Here is a 25,937-nt window from a genome sequence, read left to right as displayed (position 1 = left end):
TTATTTGGACCCCACATATCTGGAATATATCTTTTTTTTCGGACAAAAAGATCTCTGCGCACATGTTGATATGAATTGATCAATTCAGTTCAGTTGTTAATTAGGCTTTCACAGATTTGAGAACACCTCATCAGTAACAACAACACATGTCAAGCAAGATTATTATTAACTACACTGTCACTGTATTGTATATAACACTTATAAATTGACCCCAACCCTGTAATCAAAGTCATGTGATCCTGTGTGGAAGTTTACTTTCTCTGAAGTGATGTTAAATGTTTTCAGGGCAAGAAATACTGCATAAACTTAAAAAAGAATGTGCAGTAGGCAAAATATTGGTTTATGAGCAATTTTGGTCTCATGACATCACTTCTGGTTTGATGACTGAAGTAAATATACTGCTTGACAAGTATTAGATGAGCCACGACCTGACAAATGACCCCAATTTGCATATATGGGAAACGCCCTCCAGAACATTCCATTTGAAACAAGAGGGAAACAGATTGTCTAAATATTAAAATGTTCAATTTCCTCTCTACGAGACATGTGATAAACAGTAGCGGTATTGATTTCACGCCACCGTCAGCGTGTATTGCTTAGTCCCCAACCTACCTCATGTACCTGTAGCAGTTGAGTGTATTCGTCTACATTCCTTGCCCAGCCGACTTGTCACAAACGCATTTACTGCGCAGGGTCATCTAATGCGTGTCAAGCAGTAATTTCATCAGCCAGAAAGTCCAGTGCTTTTTATACAAATTTCTTTGAACTTCTGGATGAATGAGATCACTTCAAGTTTGAATTAAGACCTGGCAAACAATATATAATTTAGATAATTTATAGATAATTTATACTTTTCATACATCTGACTACCATTACAAAGTCAGATACTCATCCAAGTATCATACATGTCATGAAAGCACACAACAGGAGACGGATATGAGAAATATTTATTGAGAAACATGATGTACATACAACACGAAGGCACTTTGGCACGACACATCTGTTGTGATTTGTTGCAAGTTAACAATGATATATACTACTCATCAGAAGTTAAAGCATACCACTACAGCAAATCTGTCATATAATATGAACAAAAGGGTGTTCCTTAACTTTTTGTGAGTAGTATATGTGAAATGAGTGAGCAACGGACAACCTCATATGAGCACATATATCACAGATACTTCAAAATTCTTAATAAAATAGTTGATTTTGGAATGTTGTTACGTAAACACATTCAGAAATGGACATCATGTACTCGGTGGATTAAAAACTTGGGGTATAATTGTACCTTCTGCTGATCACCTTGATCAGTAGTGTACACAGTATTGATCTCTGATAAGTGATTTAGCCAACCGGCCTATCTCATATCTGACACTCTGCTGCATCTTGGATCGAACAAATGATGGCCATAAGCACTGCTCTTGTTTGAGGAATATTTTTTAGCATCTGACCAACAACTTATCACCTCCCAATGACGTTGCCGAGTTTTGCCAAACTGATCTGCAAGCATTGTCAGGCATCAAAAACATATTTCAGATTCTATAAAAAGGCCTTTTTCATCAAAGATTTCAAACATACTACTGACACGACTGTACATATATAAAGACAACTGGATGTTGTTTAGGCCAATATCTGGAATGTCTGCTGCAAAATGTTAGTACGAAATCCCCAACTGGCATGAGTGGGTATTGTTTTAGGTTGCAGCAATAAGTTCTACTAGGGCATATCTGGAGTGGGCATTGCACATTGTACCCAGTTGGTGATTTGGACGCAGGTCTTTGGGGTGATAAGTGAGCGCTTTAACTACCTAACTGTCCCATCCCATAACTAATGTTATAAAATGGTGCTATAGTATAACTAATGTTACATCATGGTAGAGGTAGTTTCACTGTTAACAAGAAATACTGAGGATCTGAAGATAGGCCCTGTTACGTTCATAATTTTAGTGGCATTTAACATACATGTAAGATGGATGTAGAGCTGAGATATCTGTGAGAATAGGGTCCTACAGATTCCATACACCAAATACTCAGTACTGGAATACTGATGTATTAACATAACAACACATACACATAGAAACTCACATGACAATCCAGAACTCATCGCCATCAAGGCAAAGATACCCAAGAACACTTGATGACTTTGAGTAGATTCTCAACACAGAATAATAAAAGATTTGAATAATGTTTTGATACTGAAAATTACATCCATCAAAAAATATGTACACATTACAAAAAGACTTAAGAATGAAATTAAAATTATTGAGTTTCTAAAAAAAAAACTCCTTGCCTTCTGTCAAGGCTAGCTGCTAACAATCAACTTGAATAAAGAGATGAGCACTGGAAACATGAACACATGGATCTAACGTGTGTCAGATCTTACTGACAGCATCATTTATCCTTTGTAAATTAACAAATATAATGGTCAGGCGAACATAAGCACTTTTTCTTATAAAAAGCAATTCTCAGCTAAAGTAGCAAATTCTTGACTACATGACGATGTGATTTCCAGCACCCAAATGGCAATATACATATGATTGCAATATTTGTATGTGGTAAAAAGACACATCGATTGGGATAGCATGAGCATTTTGTCTTTAATGTACACTAAACATATCAAACTACCAACTAAACAAAATATGCATACATTGATGTACCAACTCCAACATGGATCTGTCTGTCAGAGTTACCTCCCTTGAATAATGTTATCAACAGTTTGAAAATTAATTGCTTCATCAAAGCTTTATCAAGGTGGGTGAGTTTGCTTATATGCCACTTTTAACAAAATTATTGTCATATCAAGGTGTGTCACCTAATGTTGGAAGGTGCTGCTTGCTTTAACCATTCACCGTTCAGCTGAATCCTACGTGCATATGCATGCTGCCAGAAAACTTGGAACCAAAGCAAACTGGGATTCAAACCCTTGAGCATAGGGAAACACCTTCAACATGGGTCACATGTCTAATACTCCTGAATTAAAATGATCTGATTTGCAGATATATTTGCCATCAAACTAATATACACTGCTCAAAATTATGTAAGAAGTGAAGCAGTCATAAGGTTAAAGGTTATCCTTGGTGTATATATACTTGGAGAATATATAAAGAAAAAGAACAATTGTCAACATGATACAGCATTTACATATATATCAGCTTAAAAATATATGAATATAGGTTATATGTAATTTGTGGACTGATGATTGGTACATTGAATGAATATGTGAAAAATATGTAAAACACATCATCAACATCCATTCAAGAGGCAGAAGTCAGTCACGTCCAAAATGTCTTATAACAAATACAGGTTCTACATTATTTGTGGACTGATAACAGGTATTTTGTATGAATATATGAAAGTGATCTCTTTGATTTCTGTAAAACACATCATCAACATTCAATCCAACCATTATTATTGTACATGATAGTACATGAAATCGACAGCATGCAGATATACATGGAGGTTAAAAAAGGTAATACATAGCAAAATGGTTTATTCGACATATTGAACAAGTGTTAGGAGAGGTAAAGGGAGGTAACTGGATGGGTTGTTGAAAGACAAACTGCATCAATCACTCAAACCATCCGCAAAAATTCAATTTTGAGGTCTCAGCAAAATGAGTGAATTTCTTGTAATTCATACACCTTGCAGGGGATCACTAACTTATATTTGTATGTCATAAATTAAAAACATTATACATTGCATAATCGTGATCATAATAATGCTGAACGATCTATAGAAGTCAATATGAAAGAGGTTCCTCTAGCTACCACTCATAGGGACATTCTCCACAAACTACTGGTGATATGTACACATGGTTGTAAAAGATGCTTCACTAAATGTATTCTTCTCAGATAGAGATGTCCTTTTTCAGGTACAGTTCATATTTACCAATGGTACAAAAGGCATTCCAAACACAATAACTTGGTGAAATAATCTTCTCTCAGGTGACATTGCAAAACCTGGGTGGGTTGCCACTCCATTTAGATACCCATGAAGGAGAATGTCAACATGTATGAAGTTGATAGTAACTTGGGTACAGTATGAAGTAACCACTGACACTATCATAAGCCTATGTTAAGGCTTACATAAGGTGAGGTAAGGTAATGTAAGGTATTGCCAGGGGTTCACAAATCCCATCATCTGCTCCAAGGACAAGTTAGCTTTCATTTCGGGCAATCAAATAATGGTATCTTACTTGTCCGTGAGCTGTTAGATAATTTCCACATATGGTTTCAAACTGCAAATAAACTTGGAATTAATTTCACATTTCACAATGATAACAAAGTAGAGTTATCTTTCTTTGCTATTTATCACTTTTCACCAACTAGTCCAGTATTCATTAACATCAAAATACCATGTTGATCTTCTGAACATATCAACTAATACCACATTGATTTATTCTTTCATAATTACAACACCATGACTATGTCATAAAATTCAGGACAAGTCAAAAAGCAGTCAGGACAAGTTACTTTCTTAAAGTCACTTGCCCTGTGGCAAGTGGCTTTTAAACATTCTTGGTATTGCTTCATACCTTGGCACAGTGGTTGTAATGCTCTTGTCTGAGATCACTTTAAACAGTACATAATTGTATCAGTGTTTTCCAAACTAACACAGGAAGTCAGAACAAAGTGACCAGGTAGAACATATCAATGGACAATGAAGAACACACCAATGAACCACAGGGAGCACCTCAACGAATCATGGCACACCAAGGGATGTAACTCTGCCGATTCAGTTGCTGCTAGTGAGGCCTGCACAAAACTACACACTGAATATTCATGAAGCAATAAAATGCTTTATGTGGGGAATCCTGGGAAGGGGAAGAAGTATGGCAATTAGCAACATAACCATAGCAACGATCAACATGAATTTGAAAGTTTCTTGTCATATTTTTGGTCTCTGATGATCATCAAATGCATTATATTAATATAAAGCATTCATTTCGAAGTTCGGAAATTAGTAATAAAAAGCAAGGACATGACAGCATAAAGACATTACGAGAACAACTGACTCTCACACAAACAACAACTGACTAATTATTCAGCAGCAGCAGCAGCTTGCAATGCTCAAGGAGATAAGAGTGAGTGAGTGAGTTTAGTTTTACGCTGCTTTTAGCAATATTCCAGCAATATTACAGCAAGGGCCCCCAGAAAATGGGCTTCACACATTGTACCCACGTGGGGAATCCAACACGGGTCTTCGGTGTGACGAGCGAACACTTCAACCACATGACTACCCCACTGCTCCTCCCATCCAGGAATCCTAATCAGGCCTACCATACAAATGGTAGGCCATGCTTAGGCCGATCACACTGATCATACAGCGGTAGGCCTGCTCATATGGCCTGATCAATTACATTTCTTGATTTACTATTCTGCTGGATGTATTTTAAAAAAAATAAATAAATATAAAAATAAACACCATTATTCCCTCCTCAAAAAATAATATCCTTATGTTTTTAATGGCCAAAATGTAAACCTACAACAAAATTTTTGGGTCGGATTTTTTGGATAGTAAAGTAGACAAAGTAAAAAATTTTCATCTTTAGAAGAAAAGAATTTTTGTATTGCTTATTTGCCCCACATATACTCATAGTAAACTAAAAGAAGTAAAATTCTTTCATATTTAGGCATATTAACTTGGTGATTTTATTATTTTTTTCCTTCCCTCTTGCTTTCAGGTTTTAGGACAAAAATCTATAAAACAAGAAATAAAATTGGTCTGGCCAAATTAAACAATGGAATGAGCACTAATATCACATAATGAACACCTAAATAATATTTCAAAACCATTCATGAATATGTAAAGATTAATTTCTGAGTGTTTGCTCACTTCCCTATAACATACATGCTTGAAACATGACAGACACTCCTGTATATGTGAACCCAATACTAGGTCATTAACAATATCACATTCTTAATAAAAAATCTCCAAGGCAGTAAATTTATTTGACTACAGTGACTGAGTGTGATATTCCAGTCATATCATGGTGGAATACCAGAAATCTGTCATTTAAACAGTGTACAGTAAAGGGTTTGTTTGTGAACACTTGTACAGAGTGTCCTTTGTTTACTATATAAACAGCAAATAATGCATTGGAAGGGTTTTGTCAACAATACAAGTCCTGAAAAACGAAACGGTTGTGAAAAAAGAAAACAATTGTTCAGTTTTGCCCAGCTGAAGAAACGTAATCCTATAATTTGAAACTGTGTGAACAAATATTACACCAGGACTATAAAATGGCCATTTCATTAATCCTTATCTGGGGCAGATTTACCAACAGATCACTAACTATACATACTTGCTGTCGTTGAGAATACTGAATTGATCTTTGCTTCATTCTTTCTACGCTTCAGCAACTACTGATGATGCTAAATGATGATAGAGAGTATATAAGAGCAGTCAGCACCAAGCATAGTACATCAAACTGAAGCCATGAGAATCAGCAACGAGGTGATAGCAGCACCTAGACGATATCAACTCCAAAGTTTAGAAAAATAAATGGAAGAAAACTTTCAAATCTAGATACATGTCTAATATACACGTGGCAATGAAATGTGGGCATGTCATACATAAGTAGACAAAGGATTTGGAACCTTTATGGCACAACTTTGAAAATTATTGTGCATTAACTTTGAGTGAGGTGGGTTTTACACTGCTTTTAGCATAATTCCAGCAATATCATAGCAGAGGACATCAGAAACCGGCTTCACACACTGTACCATGTGGAGAATCAAACCTGGGTCATCAGTGTGACAAGCAAACACTTCAACCACTGGGCTATCCGACTGTCAAGTGAGAAAGTGAAGACACGCTCAACATTCTATCAGGGCATGACACCTTGTGCTGATAGGGAGAAGTGGTGCAGGTCTTACCCTTTCACCACTTTGGAAAAGTCTCATGAATACGGTGCTGACAAATCTACAAACAAAATCAAGGTATCTTCGAGTTTAGAAGAGCTTCTATCACACCTCAGAGACACAATTCTCATAATTGTGGCACCTCTGACTGTCCCCTCCCTCAATAAGCTTTCAATAAGAAAACCACTTTCTTACCAGTGGAACACAAATTTTAAGCAAATAAAAATTCAATTGCACCAATTCAAAAAGATATGTAAAGTCAAAAGAAATAGTAATCAAATCAACAAAATATGCAAAATGAGGAAAAAATAAAACACATTCGTTATACTATTTAGGCTATTTACACAAAACATTCACACATCTCAGCTGCACGATGTATAGCAGGTCTATCAACAAACAGTAACTAGGTAGTTTTAAAAATCTCCTTTCTTCAAATGATGGTAGCAAATCAACAATATGGAGTTTTTAAGGTCCTCATTGTATAATGCTTCAGAGACCAAACACTTGTCATAAATATATAACTACAGTAATCTGCTCCCACTGATGACATTATGTACAGCGTAAGTTCTATATACAAGAATCAACCTGTATACTACATAACCATATCTACGACCAATGTTGCTTTAGTGCTATTAGTTGACACTCTCTATCACTGGCAAACAAGGGTAAGTTGAGAAGCGACTTGACAATTGCCCTGTATGGGCATGTCTGACTGCTGCCATTGTGAGTGAAAGGGCCCCAGGTCATCCGGGATCAGGTTTAGTGTATTACTGATTAGCTACACTCACTACATGAGAGTCATAGGAGCAAGCTACATCAGTCAATTTCAACAACATACACTGCACGTGCACTGGCCTAAATCTGCTCTACCTATCACTAACAAAATGGGTTGCTGTTCGACGTCTATTTCTAGTCAACTAGTTCTCTGTGCCGGTCTGACTTATCCTAGTTTGTCATAAATGTTGTTTACTTCCCACCAAACAGCCCTCCTACTCTTTAGTGTCATGACAGAAGTATGCCATGTATGACTATCTACCATAAATCTCCAATAAATATTAATTCTCATATTAATATTGTGTAATTTTGACCTTGGTAATATGGGTTTGGGCTTTTCAACAAATGTTTTAATCCAAATGACCTCTTAATTTAGTCTTGCACTCAAAACATTGTGAAATCAGGACGATAATTTTATCAACAGTCTGCCACCAATGTAACTTGCAACATGTAAATGTAACTTGCAACATGTAAATGTAACTTGCAACATGTAAATGTAACTTCATTCCAAGGATCAGTTTGCGCAAAGTTGCATAAATTCAACCTTTAACTAATTCAAAACAAATCTGACACAAAACAACACCTTGGTTTGTGTATAACGCATTGAGATGAGATTTAAATCAATTATTTTAAATTATTTGTGACATAACAACCCTAGTATGCTTGAAATACAGGTACTGTAATTCATAAAATTAATGCAAGCATTTTATCAATGTGAAAAATGTGTCTGTACTCTTCTTGCATTATTATAATGACACATTTCAGTCTGACCATGGCAGCGCAATCAAAACATTGTCAGCAGTTTCCAGCTGTTGCCTAACAAGCTCAATTTAGGTTATTTGGTAAACAGCAAGTGTGAAAATAAAATGAACAACATCAAAGATTCAGGTTGTCACATCTTATCGTCAACATATATACCGGAGGTCACATTAACTTTGTGACACATTTTGGACTAGACGCTCGTACTCACATCAAGTTTAGGATGCATTAATTTAATGATTTACAGTGAGTCATTGACATCTTACAATATTAACAACACTGAACTCCACACAGGAAGAATCAGTAACTATGACGGCATGATTCCTGCAATTTCTCTAAAAGACTCACAAGATCAGTTTGCACTGCAGTCTAAAATTACTGTAAATATGTCCTCTATCAGATAAAGTCTATCCATTAACAAACCAAGACTACTGAATTGTTTGTAATCTCACTGAAATCAAATCACATCACCCTCTTATGCTATGACAGTATTCTAGCTTAATGAGTGCTATGACCTGATTATAATCTCTGCTCCCATATATCGTATTGGTCAATACCAAACATCCAAATGCACTAGTATGATGTTATATGTTTTTTATACATTTATATGCCATCTTACCTTGCATTAATCTGTTTAATGACCTTTTGAGAAAGTAGAACTGGCAAGGGTTCAAATACAGAATCCAGGGTGCAATATGGAATTTGAAGACATCCACACTGCAGCCCTGTATTACTATCAGGAGTATATAACAAATAGTCAAATGTCAGTGTGCGACATCCTGGTTCCTCTCATTCAACATACAAAAGACTTACCACATGTTATGTCAACATCAATAGGTAATAATTAAGCAATGTTATCTAAAACAGATACATGTATATGCATTGCACATTCAAATTCAAATCACTCCAAGATATGACTGAATGTAACTTGCTAACAAAGCAAATAACACATTCTGTTCAAATATTTTGAGCTTCAATAATATCAAAATAAATTAAAACAAATATAGCCAGCAAAAAGGTCTAATGGCAGGAGCCACGAACAGATTAAAATGTAATCTTCAAACAGCACATATCTTACTATTTTCACCTTCAAAATGTTTAATTTCTGTACATATATCCAAAAATGCTCTAAATAGCCATACACATACAGTATCACACAACAACTCACTGGACCCATATCAGTTCATTAATTTAATTTGCTATTCGTGATCACTAGAACACAATATTAATGAATGTTGCAAAAAAGAGTGCTATTTTGTATTATTTATCACTAAGAAAAATAAGAAATGAAATACACCTAAGCCAGGTAGGATAACTGTCAATACTCCCATATGTTTTATTTGACAATCACATGGTCACACTTTAAAGTTGTGATAATTCAACATGATCAAAATATGTCAAAGAATGTATTTTGCTATTGTTTCATTAGTATAATGAAAAATACAAAACATCAACTGTTATTGCAATCGTTACCTAAAATTTAGATTTATTACCGCTTATTCATGATATGTATCATATTCGCCTCATCGTAACAAATGAACACATGGATTATCAGATGGACGGATTGTTCAGCAACAGTTGTTTCTACAGACCACATCTCCTAAACTCTGCGCTATCAAAACCAAGCATTCATTGGTCTGTAACGTCATAAATAAAACAATGAGATACACTGCACAGATTTTCCACTGCCCAGAAAGAATCTATCTATCTTGAAAACGTTATAACTTATTACCTGTATGTTGGGGTGGTGACATAACTCCCTGCAAGTATTGCCGTTAGGGTAAAGACTCTACGCTTTGTAAAACTAGCAACATGTGGGAAGGAACTGTTGATTACACAACCATCTGACTTTAAACATAACAGAATTACTATCAAAGCCTTTAATACTTCAAGGTACTACATTAAAGATCACTCTTTAAGCAGTACTGGTAAATGAGAACAACAGAAACACCGTAAAATGCACTACAAATTAAATGTTACATTTTAAGAAGTCTGGTTTATGAGAATAAGAAAATAACTGTTAAAAGCACTAGAAAATATGTCTTCATCACAATTTTAAATAGTTTCAGAGAATCATAGAAACATATTGAAAAATTTCACTATCCATTGATTATACACCATTTTAAGTAGCAGTTGTATTTTGTGTAGTATATTCAATCATAAAAGCTTCAAGAAGAAAACTATTATATCACACATGAAGTATAAAATATCCCATCAATTTGCTAAACATCAATATTCTGAATATGAAATAAACATACAAGAGTAGAAAATAACTATCGGAACATTCATTCAAGCACTTATTTATGACAAAAATCACCAAAAGGGGGCTTGGAGTCTGCTTAAAAAGGAATTGGCTGATGCATTCAAGTGAGATGGTAACTTTATGTAACACAGTTCAATTGTGTGTCAGTCAACTTATCTCCCTTGATGGAACACGACCGGGGCAGTTTTCAAGGACATACACAACATGAGATCTCTGGTTACTTGAAGCGTGTGTAACTGGAGTTACTGAAACTAGCTTCCTGACCGCCACCTACAAAGTCATCAGTGTCATTAGACATTATCAGGTCATCGTCATCGTCATCCAATCTCGTCATACGGAATTGCCTGGAACAGAGGATACCATAAATGTTCTCAAACCTTCCAGACAATTTTTTGCTTGCATCGTTAGTTTATTGCTGCAGTCAGCAATTATATTCTAGTTATATGACATTCATTTGTAAATAATTGCTTTTTGTCAAGACAATCCAATGATCAACAACATGAGCACAGTCTATGCAATTGGCATATGATGGTATATCTTGACCAAATCAGCAAGCAAATTCTGTTAGTTGCCTCTTACAACAAGCATGATCGATGCTCATGCTGTTGATTAATGGACTGTCTGGTACAAAGACTTTGATTATGGATCTACTGCTTACATGTACAAAGAAAGATCAACTTACAGTATTCCTCGGCGCTTCTTGCGGATGTACAAGATCACTATGGCAACGATGATGAGGAAGATAACAATGCAGGCAATCACAACACCCACTGTCACACTTATGTTACCTGCAAGAAATCAATAATCAATAATAAATGGGCTAAGAAATAATCAAGCTCTTCCTTCATGTTTCTAAATGCCTGTACTTGTCTGTTTCATAAAGAATGAGTGAGTTGAAGTTCTATATATTTATATATTTATTAGCAATATTCTACCAATATCATAGTTAATGTCACCAGAAACAGGCTTTGCACACTGTGCCCATGGGAGGAATCGAACCCAGGTCTTCAGGTGATGAGCAAATGCTTTGACCAGTAGGCCACCCCACAAACTCTCCCAATTTTTCAACCTGATCCTATACAAAATGTCTCGCTGGCAACGCTTCATTGGAGCCATGGCAAAAACTGTTTGGATGATCATATAAATAAGAAAGACTCACTTTACCGCACCTAACTGAACAGTATCTTAACTTGTGTTTGGATTTGGCTGAAATCTTACAACTGGTATTTGGTTCATAACCAATGAGCAAATCATCTCCCAAACATTTGGTTAGCATCGTTTTTCAGATTCTCCTATTTATTTGTTATTGCTGATAATATATTGTGGTTCTTGCAAACTTCACATTCAATGTAAAATGATGCAACGTGCAACTTTAGAGTGACGACTAATACATAATGAACATAAACTTCCCGGAGTCTTCAGTGAGCAAGTTTTCAGAGAATTAAACACTTTTTCGGGCCCTGCCACCTTTAGCAATACTCCAATATTACATCAAATGACACCAGAAATGGGCTTCACATATTTTGCCCAGGTGGGGAATTGAACCTGAGTCTTCTGCATGACACGCTAACACTTTAACCATTAGGCTATCCACCACACCCAGATTATCTGTCCCAGCCCTAATATTTACAGTAATTGTCTTTCAAGATATTTTCTACTGAAAGAAACGTCTTTTCTCTCCGTTTCATAATAAATACCTGACATCTTACACAAATGAGAATGTTTACATGGCCAACATGTTACCATAGCAACAGCATTAAACTACATTTGTGCAGAAGTATGATATAAATGTGAATAAGAAAGTATCATCACTAAGACATCACACTGTTTCCATAGTTGCTGACTTACCATTCTTCGGGGAAATCTTTTTCGCGATGATGCAGTTATGACATGCGCTAACAAGACACAGCTGCCCAAGTGTTACGTTGTCCATGCAGGTCGTGTCATTGACAATGTTGTCATACTGTGTCTCAAACTTCCCTGCGATATACCACTGTATGGTGGTGGTCTTTGTGCAGTTAATGGCAGCTTGTAAATAAAACAGGACAAAAAGTTAAATACAATTTGGAAAGTACGAGGGGATGTCAATAAGTTTTCAGCCTTGCATAGAAAATCACAAAATATTGGTATGAACCACATTTATTTTTCAACATAGTCCCATTGTGAGTCAAGACACTTGTTCCATCTTTTCTGCCAGGCGCTGATGCCATCTCTGTAGAAGGTGCCATTTTGGTCCTCAAACCAAGCCTCAGTAGCAGCAATAAGCTCATTATCATCCTGAAATCTACGACCACGCAGATGGTAATCACTTGGTGCCAGGTCTGGAGAGTAGGATGAGTAGGAGGGTAGGAGGGATGCGGCAAGATTTCGTACCCGCATTCCTGGACAGCTGCGGCTGCAACGCGAGAGGTATGTAATGGAGCATTGTCTTCATGTAGAAGAAAACCACGTCTGATCTTGCCACAGCGCTTCTCCTTGATTGACTGTCGCACTTGCCTCAACAAGTTAGCATAATATTCCCCATTCATTGTTCTTCCTTTTGGTAAGTAATCTATGTGGATGACGCCTTTGCTATCCCAGAAGACTGTCTCCATTACCTTCTGCACTGATCTGGAGGCTTTGAACTTTTTGGTCCTGGGAGAAGTGACGTGTTTCGATTCCATGGATTCTTGTTTGCTCTCAGGATCTTAGTGGTGGATCAAGGATTCATCACAGGTTACTAGCCTAAAGCAAAAATCTTCTGGATTCTTGTTGTATCTGGTTAGCATGGAGTTGATTATGGTGACCCTTGTTTGCTTCATTTCATCTGTAAGCATTCTTGGCACCCATCTTGCGCACACCTTAGACATGACGAGATGTTCATGAAGAATTGTCTCGATGGATCCGTGGGAAATGCCTGTGGTCTCCTCTAACTCGTGGAGTGTGATTTGAAGATTTTCCAGCACAAGTCTATGCACTCTGTCAATGTTTTCCTGTCTAGTGCTTGTTGTTGGGCGACCTGGACGGGTGTCATCTTCAAGACCCTCTCTACCATGCTTAAATTCATTGACCCATCGTTTGATGGTAGCAGATGAAGGGGAAGACTTCCCATAAACTGCTGAAAGCCTTTCTTCAATGTTCTTCACCGAGTTTCCTTCAAGAACTAAAAACTGCCGTGAGGGGTGTCTCTTTCTGTCAATGTGAGCTGTTCAATAACTTCTGAGAGTAGGATACCAAAACTTATATATCACATCAGCTACACCTCAAGGTTCAATGTCGTACCATAGGCTGTGAAACCTGGGTATGAAAAATGATCAAGGCTCAAAACTTATTGACATCCCCTCGTATCTCAAACTATCAAAAGACATCCCACACAGTATGTGCCAAGTTAGGCTGAAAAATACTGTATGTTTTTCAAAATCGACTCCAGAAACGTTTTTTTGCATAAAAAGTTGTTATGTTATCCCTAGATGTGAAATGCACCAGTTAACAATACAATCTTTTGAAACAATACTGATACAATAAATGCTCTGGTCCAAGGTGTATCACTGAAAATAACTCACCATTTTGTACGTAAACTGGGGAGAAACCACACTGAAATTTCTTGCCAACTTTTTCCACAAAGTAATTGATCAGTTTCCTGGTGGTAGTATTTTTCCATGTGTTACAGGCTGTGTAGTTCAAGGTGATCGTCTTGAGTGTAGGTGCGGGGTCAAGGTCACACTTGTTTGACTGGTTGAATGTAGAGGGGGCTATGATGAAGGAGCCAGGATCCAGGTGTGTGTCTTCACAACGGACAACAGAGACATCGGCTTGCCCTGTGCTGCTGAAATGTTCAAATAAATGATAATAATAATGGGCACTAACACATTATTACCCAAGCTGCCTACTGTCAGGCGCTTAAGGTTATACTCATATGACTTATCAAACCGGGTACCCATTTTCTGTTGACATAGTAAATTTACTACATGATTTAAATCTAAATATTTTAGATATTTAAATACTTACCTTACAATAGATCTTATGCATATTACCTTAAGCTCTGCTTAAAATAGATCAGATAGTGGTTGATTCGCCATTCTCTAGAGAGAACGTCTACCTCATGCATCGACAAATGTACAAGAACAGAAGTGACATGATCTCCCCTCCTGCGCAAGCGCTGACTATAAACAACATTCACTTTTACCGAACAGGTATGAACAGTCCAGAGAGGGGAAGAGCATCCAGCATTGGGAGGGAGTTTCCACCCTATGGTAAGGTAAGTAGTTAGAAAATATTTAGATTTTGATAACTTTTTAATTTACCTTAATGTATATCTTATGCATATCGATTCGACAGTAAGAATGCAGTGTCAAGCTCCAGAGGACCATCCCACAACAAGACGACATGCCAAGGGGAATCTGGGAATACTAATTGAAACGGCAGACAGTAACATGTAACACCTGGAACACGAGACAGATAGTAACCATGGAAACAACAACACACCCAAGGCATGAGTTAACCTTAAGGTAAGGAGAAGTTGTTACCAAAGGGGCGGAAGGTTGGGTGAGCTTCTGGACAATCACCAGTGGACAAAAAGAATAAAGGCACATCCACATCCTCAATCACTAGATCGTGCAGGTAGTGAAATGATAAACCAGAACACCTTCCACTGGTAGTGGGACCCATTGAAAATGAACCTCAGATACTTCCTGTAACGATGGTAAATGGGCACATGCAGTGGGCACCCCGGGGACAGCTGGGGGTCTAGCAATACCACATAGCTTGTTTGTCTAACAGAGTCTGAATGTTGTCTGCTAGCAGTGACTGCTGTGCTGGAGTATACACGCATGTCTGGAGTGGCGACATGACAATTGGCAACTTGTAGCCGGTCTTGAGGATGTTGGTTACAAATGGATCTTCCAGGACTGTCCAGTAGGGCCTGTCTCCCACCTACTCTCTTCTTGCCACGTACAAGGGCCAAGGAATGATGAACAGAACGCTGCACAGCAGTTGCCATGGCCAGCGCCACCTGAAGATGTACCAGTAAATCGTGTAAGACTTTCCCCTGCCATTGGAACAGAGTAAGACTGAGTAGAACACCTGATAAGTGCTTCAGGGCATCAATACTATTGGCTAAGTCCAAGCTATGGATCTTTTAGTCTCCCTTGTGTGACTTAGGAGCCATGATAGTAAGTCTGCATCCTAAAAGGCAACAGCATCAGCGACTCAGGGGAAAACCTAATGGCTTTCGGGTCATCATTACCGGAAGCAGGCAATCCTGCAATATGTCAGCTATCATAGACCTCTCTGTGTGTGTGTGTAGGGACAGGAGAAGGTAAGTACCCACATCATCTCATCTAGTATCTCCTTATAATCTGGGGAAACATTGCATTTCTCCAAATCATCCCATGACACAGTAGGAGCTGGGCGCTGAGGAATAGATGATGACTGAAGCAAAGAGCCATAAGTAACATCAGGAAAACAAGAGCATAGGCAACGTGGTGACTGGTGAGAAGGCAGCGACCTAAAATCAGACCAACCATGGCGCTTCCATCTCTCCCTATCTGTGGATCGCCTGGGAGAGTGAGACTTTGACTGGTGTTGATGAAAAAACACATCAGACCTACAGTGTGGGCACCTAGATCAGCGACGAGACCTTGGTTAGCAAGAACAAGATTTTTTAGAATGACGGGAGCCTCCAAGCGCTGGGCACATTCCTACGATTAATTGTAAATCCTCTACACAAGAGATCATAGACGAAGGCGCCACCCTGGGGATTCAGTAGTCTGCAAAGAGCGTCGCGTCAGCATAGGCATTGGTTTCAACGCTGGTTTATGCAGCAGCTCAATAGCATCAGAGGGAGGATAGGCACTGGCGCTGGAACCATGGTCCTACGAGCGTCGGCGTGTCATAGGGGTAGAACCTTGATTAGATGCCTGAGCTGTCAATGGAGAGGAATGGTTGTCCAGTGTCTATGGCAGAGATAAATGTGAACCCAAAGAAGAAGCCGGAGAAGACATCTTTCTCTTGTGCTGAGTAAAATATTTCCTCTCAGCAACAAGAAATGCTTTAAAGTTGGGTACATACAATGAAGTGCACTGAAGGCACTGCTCAGCAAGTTTACAAGATACTGTCTCACAAATGAATTGTCATGCCAAGCACACTAAAGCTGTAACATATGAAGAAAGTGAAATGTAAATAATACATAAACACCAAGAGAAAAAATAAAACCTTTAGAAAAAATGGAAAACACCCCTGCAGAAGAAATGGGCATGCCCAAGCAGGCAGGACAGTAGAGTAAACAGCCAAAATGGCCACCCCCACTGTACTAAGAAGAGCAAGAAAACAAACACAAATTAGGATTTAATATGACAAACACACAAGCAAGCAAGAACATTATGGTGCAACAGACATAGGAGATTACAAAAAAAACAAACCATAAACAAAGTAGAGGATGTGGAAAATACATCCCCTACTGGAGTGAAAGACATGAGGTATCCATATACGTGAAGTTAAAATATTCATTTTCTACACCGTATACCGCAACATTTTCAAGGTACTAAACGTTCAAGGTTTGAGACCCCTGACCTTTTGAGGTGATTCATATTTTGAGGTTTAGGTACCTAAGGTATTTAAATATTTTAATTTTGAGGTTAGAGGAGAGTGGCCAGAAACATCTCTTGGCTGACCAACAGGACTGTTGTAACTACAGGTATACCAGTTCATGGCAGCAACACTAGTAATGAAAACAAATGTTTGAGCCTTCGCTGTGATAAATGACCCACGAAAAACTGTCGACAGAGTTCAAACATGACACCATTTTTCTCTTAGACGATATCGTTTTCTTAACAACGAACAATCCCGGCATAAACATGTATGCATTGGTCTCTGTGAGTGACATCAGATATTGTGGACCAACAATTACAATTAAATAATCACAACACTGCATAACTCAGGAAGTCATTGGTTGCCAGTAGTTGACTTGCTTATTGATCTAACTCAAGGGTTTAATGTTCGGAATAATTCATGGATACAATATTTTCAGGGTTGCATGTATAACCTCAAAAATTAAATACCTCGAAAATTTCCTGGTATGTCTTACGGCAAACACTCTCCACTTGGAAGCTCCAGGCAAGTTGTAAGAGATAATATGGAGCTAAGGCGAGTGCATGTGCCCCACTATATATAACATAGACAAAATATTGTCGAAAATGTGGTACATTATGCCTCTGGGTGAGTGAGTGAGTTTAGTTTTACACCACACTCAGCAATATTCCAGCTCTATGGCGTCGGTCTGGAAATAATCAAGCCTGGACCAGACAATCCAGTGACCAACAATATGAGCATCGATCTGCACAATTGGGAACCGTTGACATGTGTCAACTAAGTCAACGAGCCTGACCACCCCATCCCGTTAATCACCTCTTACGACAAGCATGGGTTGCTGAAGGCCTATTCTACCCCGGGACCTTCACAGGTCCATTATGCCTCTAATTCTTGAGCGAGTATAATTGTATGCTGCTTTTAGCAATATACCAGCAATATCACGGTGAGGGACACCAGAAATCGGTTTCACACACTGTACCCATGTGGGGAACAGTGAGTCAGTGAGTGAGTGAGTGAAAGGACACCTTGTCAAGAATCACCATGGAGATTAAACGAAATACTGTAGAATTCATCATCAAGTACTAACTATCACTGTATGAACAGCTTGTGCTAACAATTCAATACATCAAATGGCAAATACCTTTTGTTCACTGCGGCAATGAGTATTCTTGACAAATAGTCAGGCACAAATGGTATGCTTGTAGTCATTGTCGTGACTGGGTCTTGGCTGACAATGGTAGCATCTACTGGAACAGCATCAGCAACTATGACATCAGAGCAGCTTGTCCAATTGACAGAGGTGTAGAGAGACACAATCACTGATCTTCTGTTTGCTGGTGTCTTAAAAGGAAAGCTTTGATCATAATGTCATAGGATAGATCTCATGGAGATAGGATTGACAAATTTAGTAGGCATTCCAAATACAATCCATTAGATAAAACAATTCATCAAGTAACTCTGCTAGTCCACAATTTATCAGGTAGTTACAGAAGTCCACTATTCACCATGTGACTTAACTAATCCACTGTTCACCAGGTAACCCCACTAGTCCACTATTCATCAAATAACCTCACTGTTCACAATGTGACTCCACAAGTACACTATTCATCAGGTAATCCCACTAGTCCACTATTCATCAGGTAATCCCACTAGTCCACTGATCATAGGGTAATGTCACTAGTCCACTATTTATCAGGTACTCCCACTAATCCACTAATCATCAGGTACTCCCACTAGTCCACTATTCATCAGGTAATCCCACTAGTCCACTATTCATAAGGTAATCCCATTAGTCCACTAATCATAGGGTAATGCCACTAATCCTCAGGTAATTCCACTAGTCCACTATTCATCAGGTAATCCCACTAGTCCACTATTCACCCAGTAATCCCACTAGTCCACTGATCATCAGGTAATCCCACTAGTCCACTAATCACCAGGTAATTCCACTAGTCCACTAATCACCAGGTAATCCCACTAGTCCACTATTCATATGGTAATCCCACTAGTCCACTAATCATAGGGTATTACCACAATTCATCAGGTACTTCCACTAGTCCACTAATCATCAGGTAATCCCACTAGTCCACTATTCATAAGGTAATCCCACTAGTCCATTATTTATCAGGCAGTCCCACTAGTACACTATTCACCAGGCAATACCACTAGTACACTATTCACCAGATGAGCCCACTTGAACACTATTCACCAGGTGAGCCTTCAATTCATCAGGCAACCCCATTAGTCCAATTATCACCAGACAACCACACTAGTACAGTACTCAGCAGGCAATCCCACTAGTCCACTATTCACCAGGCAATCCCACTAGTACACTATTCACCAGGTGAGCCCACTAATACACTATTCACCAGATGAGCCCATTAGTACACTATTCACCAGGTAACCACACTAGTACACCATTTACCTGGCAATCCCACTAGTACACTATTCACCTGGCAATCCCATTCGTCCAATGTTTATCAGGTAGTCCCACTAGTCCATCATAAGGGGACTCATATATGGGAATTAGAGTCACCTAAGATCGCGTTGTACAACACCACCATGGGCTAATGCTATAAGAGAATGCTATAAGCAACATCCCATACAGCCATTAAGTTACCATGCTGTGGTATTAACAACTTTCAACTGATCTGACACTCAATGAAAACCTTACCAGAGTTGCCTTTTTATAGGCCAGGTTGTCATTCCAAGCTGCAGAATCTATCTGGATGACAGTAATACAGTTCATTTTCACATCCGACACCAAGACCACCATTTTGGGAGCAGCTTCGCCATCCACACCTGGAGGAGTGACAGAGTTTGATTTTACGCACCTTTTAGCAATATTACACCAGTATCATGGTAGAAGACACCAGAAATAGGCTTCACACATTGTGCCCATGTGGGGAATCGAACCCAGGTCATCAGTTTGATGAACCATCACTACTAGGATACCCCACAGCACCATACACCTGAAGGAGAAAATACTAACATGACTTAAGTTTCTCTCACATTTCATCAAACTGCTTTATGCAACCATGGTAACTGTGAGTGAAGAGGAAGGTTTTCTTCAGATAACCATGACAACAATGATCTAAGTGATATACATTTATTCTACATTTCTAAAATCCTTCCAGATAAGGGAAATCAGCTCTAAAAATTCACACAACACTGATAATCAAATATTTCAACATATTGAAAAAACTTTTGAAATCTAATGGAAGTGAATCCGAAGTAGTGATCGGCATTTTTGCGTATTTTTGGTATTCTATAATGCAGACATACTGGAACCATGTTGTTAAATTCTTTACAAATGACCTAGTGAGGAAACTTGTGAAGAGTAGCGTCCCTTTGCTGCTACTATCTCAGCGTGTTGTTTTATTAACATGATGATTGGAAATAGGCTTGTGGGTTTCTCAACACTGAGTGGGATAGCCCAGAGGTTAAAGCATTTGCTTTTTGCGCTGAAAACCTGGGTTCAGTTCTCCACATGGGTACACTTGTGGTGTCCCACGCTGTGTTTTTGCTAGGATACTGGTAAGCAATAAGAGTTATATTTGTTTGATGCTTCATGGCAGTAACCATGGTTTTACAAATATCTGAATATTTCTTGGCCATCAACTATTGTGCTTAGTAACAGTACTCACCAAACTTTACAATAAACCAGTTTGTGGTGTAACTATGGTAATTTATATCATAGTAACATCTACTTCCTGTTAGTTACCATGGATATGGCTCTTGTAAGAAGAAATGCATCATTAGGTTTCAGGATTGGTGTTATTCCACATGAGTAACATATAACACTGTAGGTCCATACTGCCGTTTATTCAAAACAAAAAATTCCTTGTTCATACGGACTGAACATGTTTGACAAAATTGAAAAGCAATGCCTTTAGTTTCATGCAGCTATTACATGTTGTTAAGCTTGACCTGAGCTACTCTACATATTAATGACCAGCAAGGTCAAATGGCACAAACGGCTGGATGAGTTCACTTCATTAAATAGGGAAGCAGATTATGTTGTTATTGTTGTGTACATACAAGACATGAACACATGGATTCGTTATAGAACTTGTCCCCCTCACACACCCCAAACCAATCCCATTGTTTCCACAGTCATAAACTATCCAGTTTGGTTTACTAACTTTACGTCAAGTCATTTACTTTCAGAGACCGTTTCACTGCTGCAGCTTGCTGCCTAAAAGCATGAATAGGCAACATTAAACCATCTGTAGCTAATTGTTTAAAGAAAATTAAACATTGCTGACGGTTTCTCAACACTGAGATGTCAAACAGCAACCTTGTCTCAGTTGTTCGGACATGTTGACAATCAGCGGACAAAGGCGCACCCTTTCACAATAATAGGCCTAACCAGTTGTGACACGGTTATGCAATGCCTTAGCATTCACTTGATCGGGTCAAGGTGAACAACCTACAGCAATATTCAAGTCATACAATAAAATTGTGCTGTATGGTGGGTACCGTCAGCAAATACAACATATTGATTTTTTTTACATAATTATTATTGCATCTTATGTGCACATATTGTAGAGGTCTACATTTTTTATCTGTAATATGACAAACAGATTATTCTGATTGAAAAATGACGGCTATAAAATGTTCACATATACTTCTGTTCAACAATGATTACTTCATGGAATCACAAATAAAGTGCGATGAGTGAGTGAGTGAGTGAGTGAGAGAGAAGGGCTCTTCACACATTGCACCCATTTTGGGAATAGAACCCAAAGACTTTAACCACTGTGCTACACCACAGACCATGTCAAGACGTTGGTATTGACACTAGTAGCAACAGTTTGAAAATTGCTAGAAGTGATATTTGAAAAAATACTTACGTCTAATTTCCACATTAAAGGTTCTGCCATTGGAGAAGAGGTCATTGTAGGAAAACTCATTTATCAGCACACTTGGCGTCTGCGGCAAAATAGTAGATGTTGCCTGGGAAACAGTGGTTGCTGATGGTGATGCGGTAGATTCTGCTGTTGTACTGCCTTGCGATACTGTGCTACCCATAGTGGAAGGAGTAGTTGCTTCCGCTGCTGTCACTGAGGATTCATTCGTAGATGAAGAACTTTCTGGTGTCACCTCAGTGTTAGTAGAGAACATGGTGGAGCCACTGGTACTGGAATTCACATCTGTGGAATTTTGAGATGTCGTTGGTGTTGTTGGTGTTGTTGGTGATGCTGCTGCTGTTGTTGGTGTTGCTGGTGATGCTGCTGCTGTTGTTGGTGATGCTGCTGCTGTTGTTGGTGCTGATGATTTTATTACCGATGCAGCTGCTGCTGATACAGTTGATGATGTTCCGTTAAGCGTTGTTGTTTGTGCTGTTGTTGGTGGCGATGTTGTTGTTTGTGTTGTTGACGATTGATTTGTCAACCGTTTTTCTCCTGGTGCGGTTGGTTCCTGTGTTGTTCCTTGTGACCCTAATGAATTTGCACTTGGTATTGTTGAAGTTGGTGATGGGGATGGGGATGGGGATGTTGTTGTTATAGTTGTTTTTGTTGTTGTTGTTGCAGTAATCACTTGTGCAACAATGATCAGACAACAAGATCCAACTACCAACAACCAGCTTCTACATGCCATGCTGATAGATGTGGTTTCCAGTATTGCTTTCTGAAACAGACATACATTGGAACATCAAAGAAACTATTCAGCATAGATCAGACAAGAAACCAGATCCAACAACAAGTCTCTCTTTGCATAATAGTACAGTCGTGCCCCGTTTATCCGAACCTCAGATATCTGGAAAACCCGCCTTCTGAATGAAACCTACTTGAAACGAAATCACAATGTTGTAAAATTACTCACCTATCCGGAAATCCGGTTTCTGTAACCATACGGTCATTTTCACATACAAAACACTAAATTATGTGCATTTTTTGTCTCGTAAATCCAAAAGGCTGAGCACCTGTACGTTTACATACATGATTACCGAGGGCCTCGCTTGCTGTAAAGATTGTGTCTGATGCCTACAATGTTCGTTTCTTTGTACATTTCTTTGTACATATGGCCCGTGGTTCAGACATCCAAAAATTTGCTTATCCGGACAATTTCAATGAAAACATAAGTGTTCGGATAAACAGGGCACAACTACTAAAGATCACATATACTCTAGGGGGTGAAAATGCAAAATCACTTGCTGACATCGTTATAAATGAAACCCCGTCATTAAACCTGCTCAATTCGATCTTTAATTACCTTAAATCCACCTTTTTGACAACAGTGCACAATTCTCAACCGCAAATGAAATTTTAACCAATCACAGCAGCGCGCCTCCTTGACATAATATTAGGTATAGATATGAAGGTCTACGCAGAATTCATCTACATTTCAGTGGTCAAACTATTTCGCTTACAGGTTTGTACAAACCTGATATGGCGAAAGCATTTGTTAAAAATGAAAGCTATATGTTCTCACAATCTACTATCATTTAGTTTTGTCTCCTGCTTTGCCTAGTTTTCAAGTTACAACCCTTGTTTTCATAGAAGATTCTGTCAAAATTACTTGGTGTCGCTAGGTTGTAATCCGTGTTAGGTGGTATAAACCTACATGTTATTTGTCATCATTCACTTGATGCTCAGTTAATAATTTATAACAGGTATAATTAGTGGTTATGTCACATAGATTACCTGACAAAGGCCCCCATTTGGCATTTCTTGTGTCTGGATCGATCAAAGGATTAACCGATAACACACTGATTGATTAATTATTTTTATGCGGATTTAAATGGGGGATTTGTCAAAAGGTAGTGTTTATGTATGTACATTTACTAATTTATACTGAATAGACTCTGTCATGACTGGGTCTATGTAAAAACAACACCCTTCTTTCAAAGGATTAACCGCCAATATACTGATTGATTGCTCATTATTGGCTAACTAAACAACTTTTTTAAAAGAATGAGGCACATTATGCAATTAGTTGCCAGGTGTGCTATCTTGGGTGAGTAATGAAAATACGGAGCAATGTGAAAAAGCTGAAACAATACATCACGTTATCGTATATTAGACTGTTAAAAGACACATCACTTGGGAAATCACTCGTTTTTGTGGATATTGATGGATACATTCCTTGAACAAGGTAATAGCCTGACATTGCTCCTAAAACTTTAATTTTAATAGTTGCATTTTGTTTTTATGAAGAGCAGAATCATTGTTTTCGTTGTGAAGTATAATGATGCAGACGACATACACTAGGGCGTACGTGCGAATTATGATTCATATAGGCAAACTATAAAATGTCTACATATTACATTCCTGTTATACATTCACAGATCGCTTCTTTTTAATGTTTCAAAATGCATACAAGTATGATTATAAAGTAAGTAGGATTATGAGACCAAGTATAAAGATGTATATTGACAAGTGTCTACATACTGGTGAGTGAACGTTACAAACCAACTAAATTTAGCAATTGAAGATATTTATCGCACAGTATTTTCACTCTGACACCGACCTCGCTTAGGTTATGTTACAAGTTGTGTCATGCAAACTCCTTTGGGTTATGATTAAAATATGTATTAAACAACTAGTAGAAAGTAGTTTTGATTTTCTAACTTGATGAAAACAAACCATAATCTCATTAATTCAAATGGATTTGACTTCACGAAAATGGCGGCGCACTGTCTTAGGATGAATGCTATTTAAGTTTGTTTCCACCGACTTACAGATGCAAAATTACTTTCTTCTCATAGTAAAATATTGTTATGAACTTGGTAGCAACGACAAACAGCTGTTTTCTTTAACAGTGTATTCCATCATTAACTCCAAATTAAGTACAGTCCGCAGCCAGCTACATTCATCCACACCCAGCGTGTCCATGTGCGCACTCGTTCATATGAATTACCACTGTCTGGATAACAGAAAACTGGTCTTGCCTTATCAATATGCTACAAATATGTATTTTATTTAATGGACATTAGGATTTTACATGACATTGCTTATAACATAACAATTTCACTCTTGGAAGCGAGGCGGGGATCAATTTAATATTACTTACGATAATATTGCAACAACTTCGTTTCTGAGGAAGAAAGCTTATATTCATGCAAAATTCTTTCGGTCAGCAATGTGTAGTAAGCAGTCTTGATTTTATAAACTCCATGAAACTTGAACTCCATTTTCTATCCTGGAAGTGTGGTAGGGGGGCGAACCATCCGATTTAGTATATACCAATGGCTTCCACAACGCTTACTTCGCTCACACACAAACAATTTAAGCACAAACTACGGGGTCCGGTGGAAATCTGTGCATAGACACACCATCACCCGACCCCAAGGAGCAATTGATGACAACGCAACAATTTGGCATGTCTTTGGTGACGTTGAGAAATCAGCAAAATGACGAGCTTCCTACACATTTTCTATACAACTAACTGAAAATCGTTCCTTCTATGACGTCACTGCAGGGCTCTGGCGACAGAGTTACATAACCTGTCTGTGGTTTTGTTTGTGGATGAGAGAAAAGCAGACGGCTCTTTAGCAAATTTTAAGCGCTTGGTATTAATTCACCACAAGTTTTTTTGTTTCCTAAAAAAATGGTGTTCCGTTTATGACTAACCAGAAATCTTTCATATGCAGTAGTAAAAAGAGTACCAAAAAATTAAGTTTAGTCGTTCTTTAAATATTTAATATAGTTTTCATCATGGATTTTCAAACTCACTAAAATAACTGACGACTATTTTTTTCATAAA

General features: G+C 38.2%; 1 protein-coding gene across 1 annotated transcript in view; it reads right to left on the bottom strand.

Annotated features, from left to right (window-relative positions):
- Positions 1 to 933: 933 nt before the first annotated feature.
- LOC137294583 (uncharacterized) overlaps positions 934 to 25,937 on the bottom strand; it is a 32,013-nt gene continuing 7,009 nt past the window's right edge. Inside the window, exons 2-8 of the mRNA XM_067825630.1 lie at positions 22,082 to 22,859; positions 19,900 to 20,027; positions 18,367 to 18,566; positions 14,201 to 14,463; positions 12,507 to 12,686; positions 11,341 to 11,446; positions 934 to 11,002 (exon numbers count right to left, since the gene is read on the bottom strand). Coding sequence (XP_067681731.1) covers positions 10,876 to 11,002; positions 11,341 to 11,446; positions 12,507 to 12,686; positions 14,201 to 14,463; positions 18,367 to 18,566; positions 19,900 to 20,027; positions 22,082 to 22,829 — 1,752 coding nt within the window. The 5' untranslated portion in view covers positions 22,830 to 22,859 and the 3' untranslated portion in view covers positions 934 to 10,875. The remainder of the gene's footprint in view (positions 11,003 to 11,340; positions 11,447 to 12,506; positions 12,687 to 14,200; positions 14,464 to 18,366; positions 18,567 to 19,899; positions 20,028 to 22,081; positions 22,860 to 25,937) is intronic.

The sequence above is a fragment of the Haliotis asinina genome, chromosome 8 (genome assembly GCF_037392515.1).
Source record: "Haliotis asinina isolate JCU_RB_2024 chromosome 8, JCU_Hal_asi_v2, whole genome shotgun sequence".
Classification (NCBI taxonomy): Eukaryota; Metazoa; Mollusca; class Gastropoda; order Lepetellida; family Haliotidae; genus Haliotis; species Haliotis asinina.
This window is presented reverse-complemented; position numbering and strand designations above follow the sequence as displayed.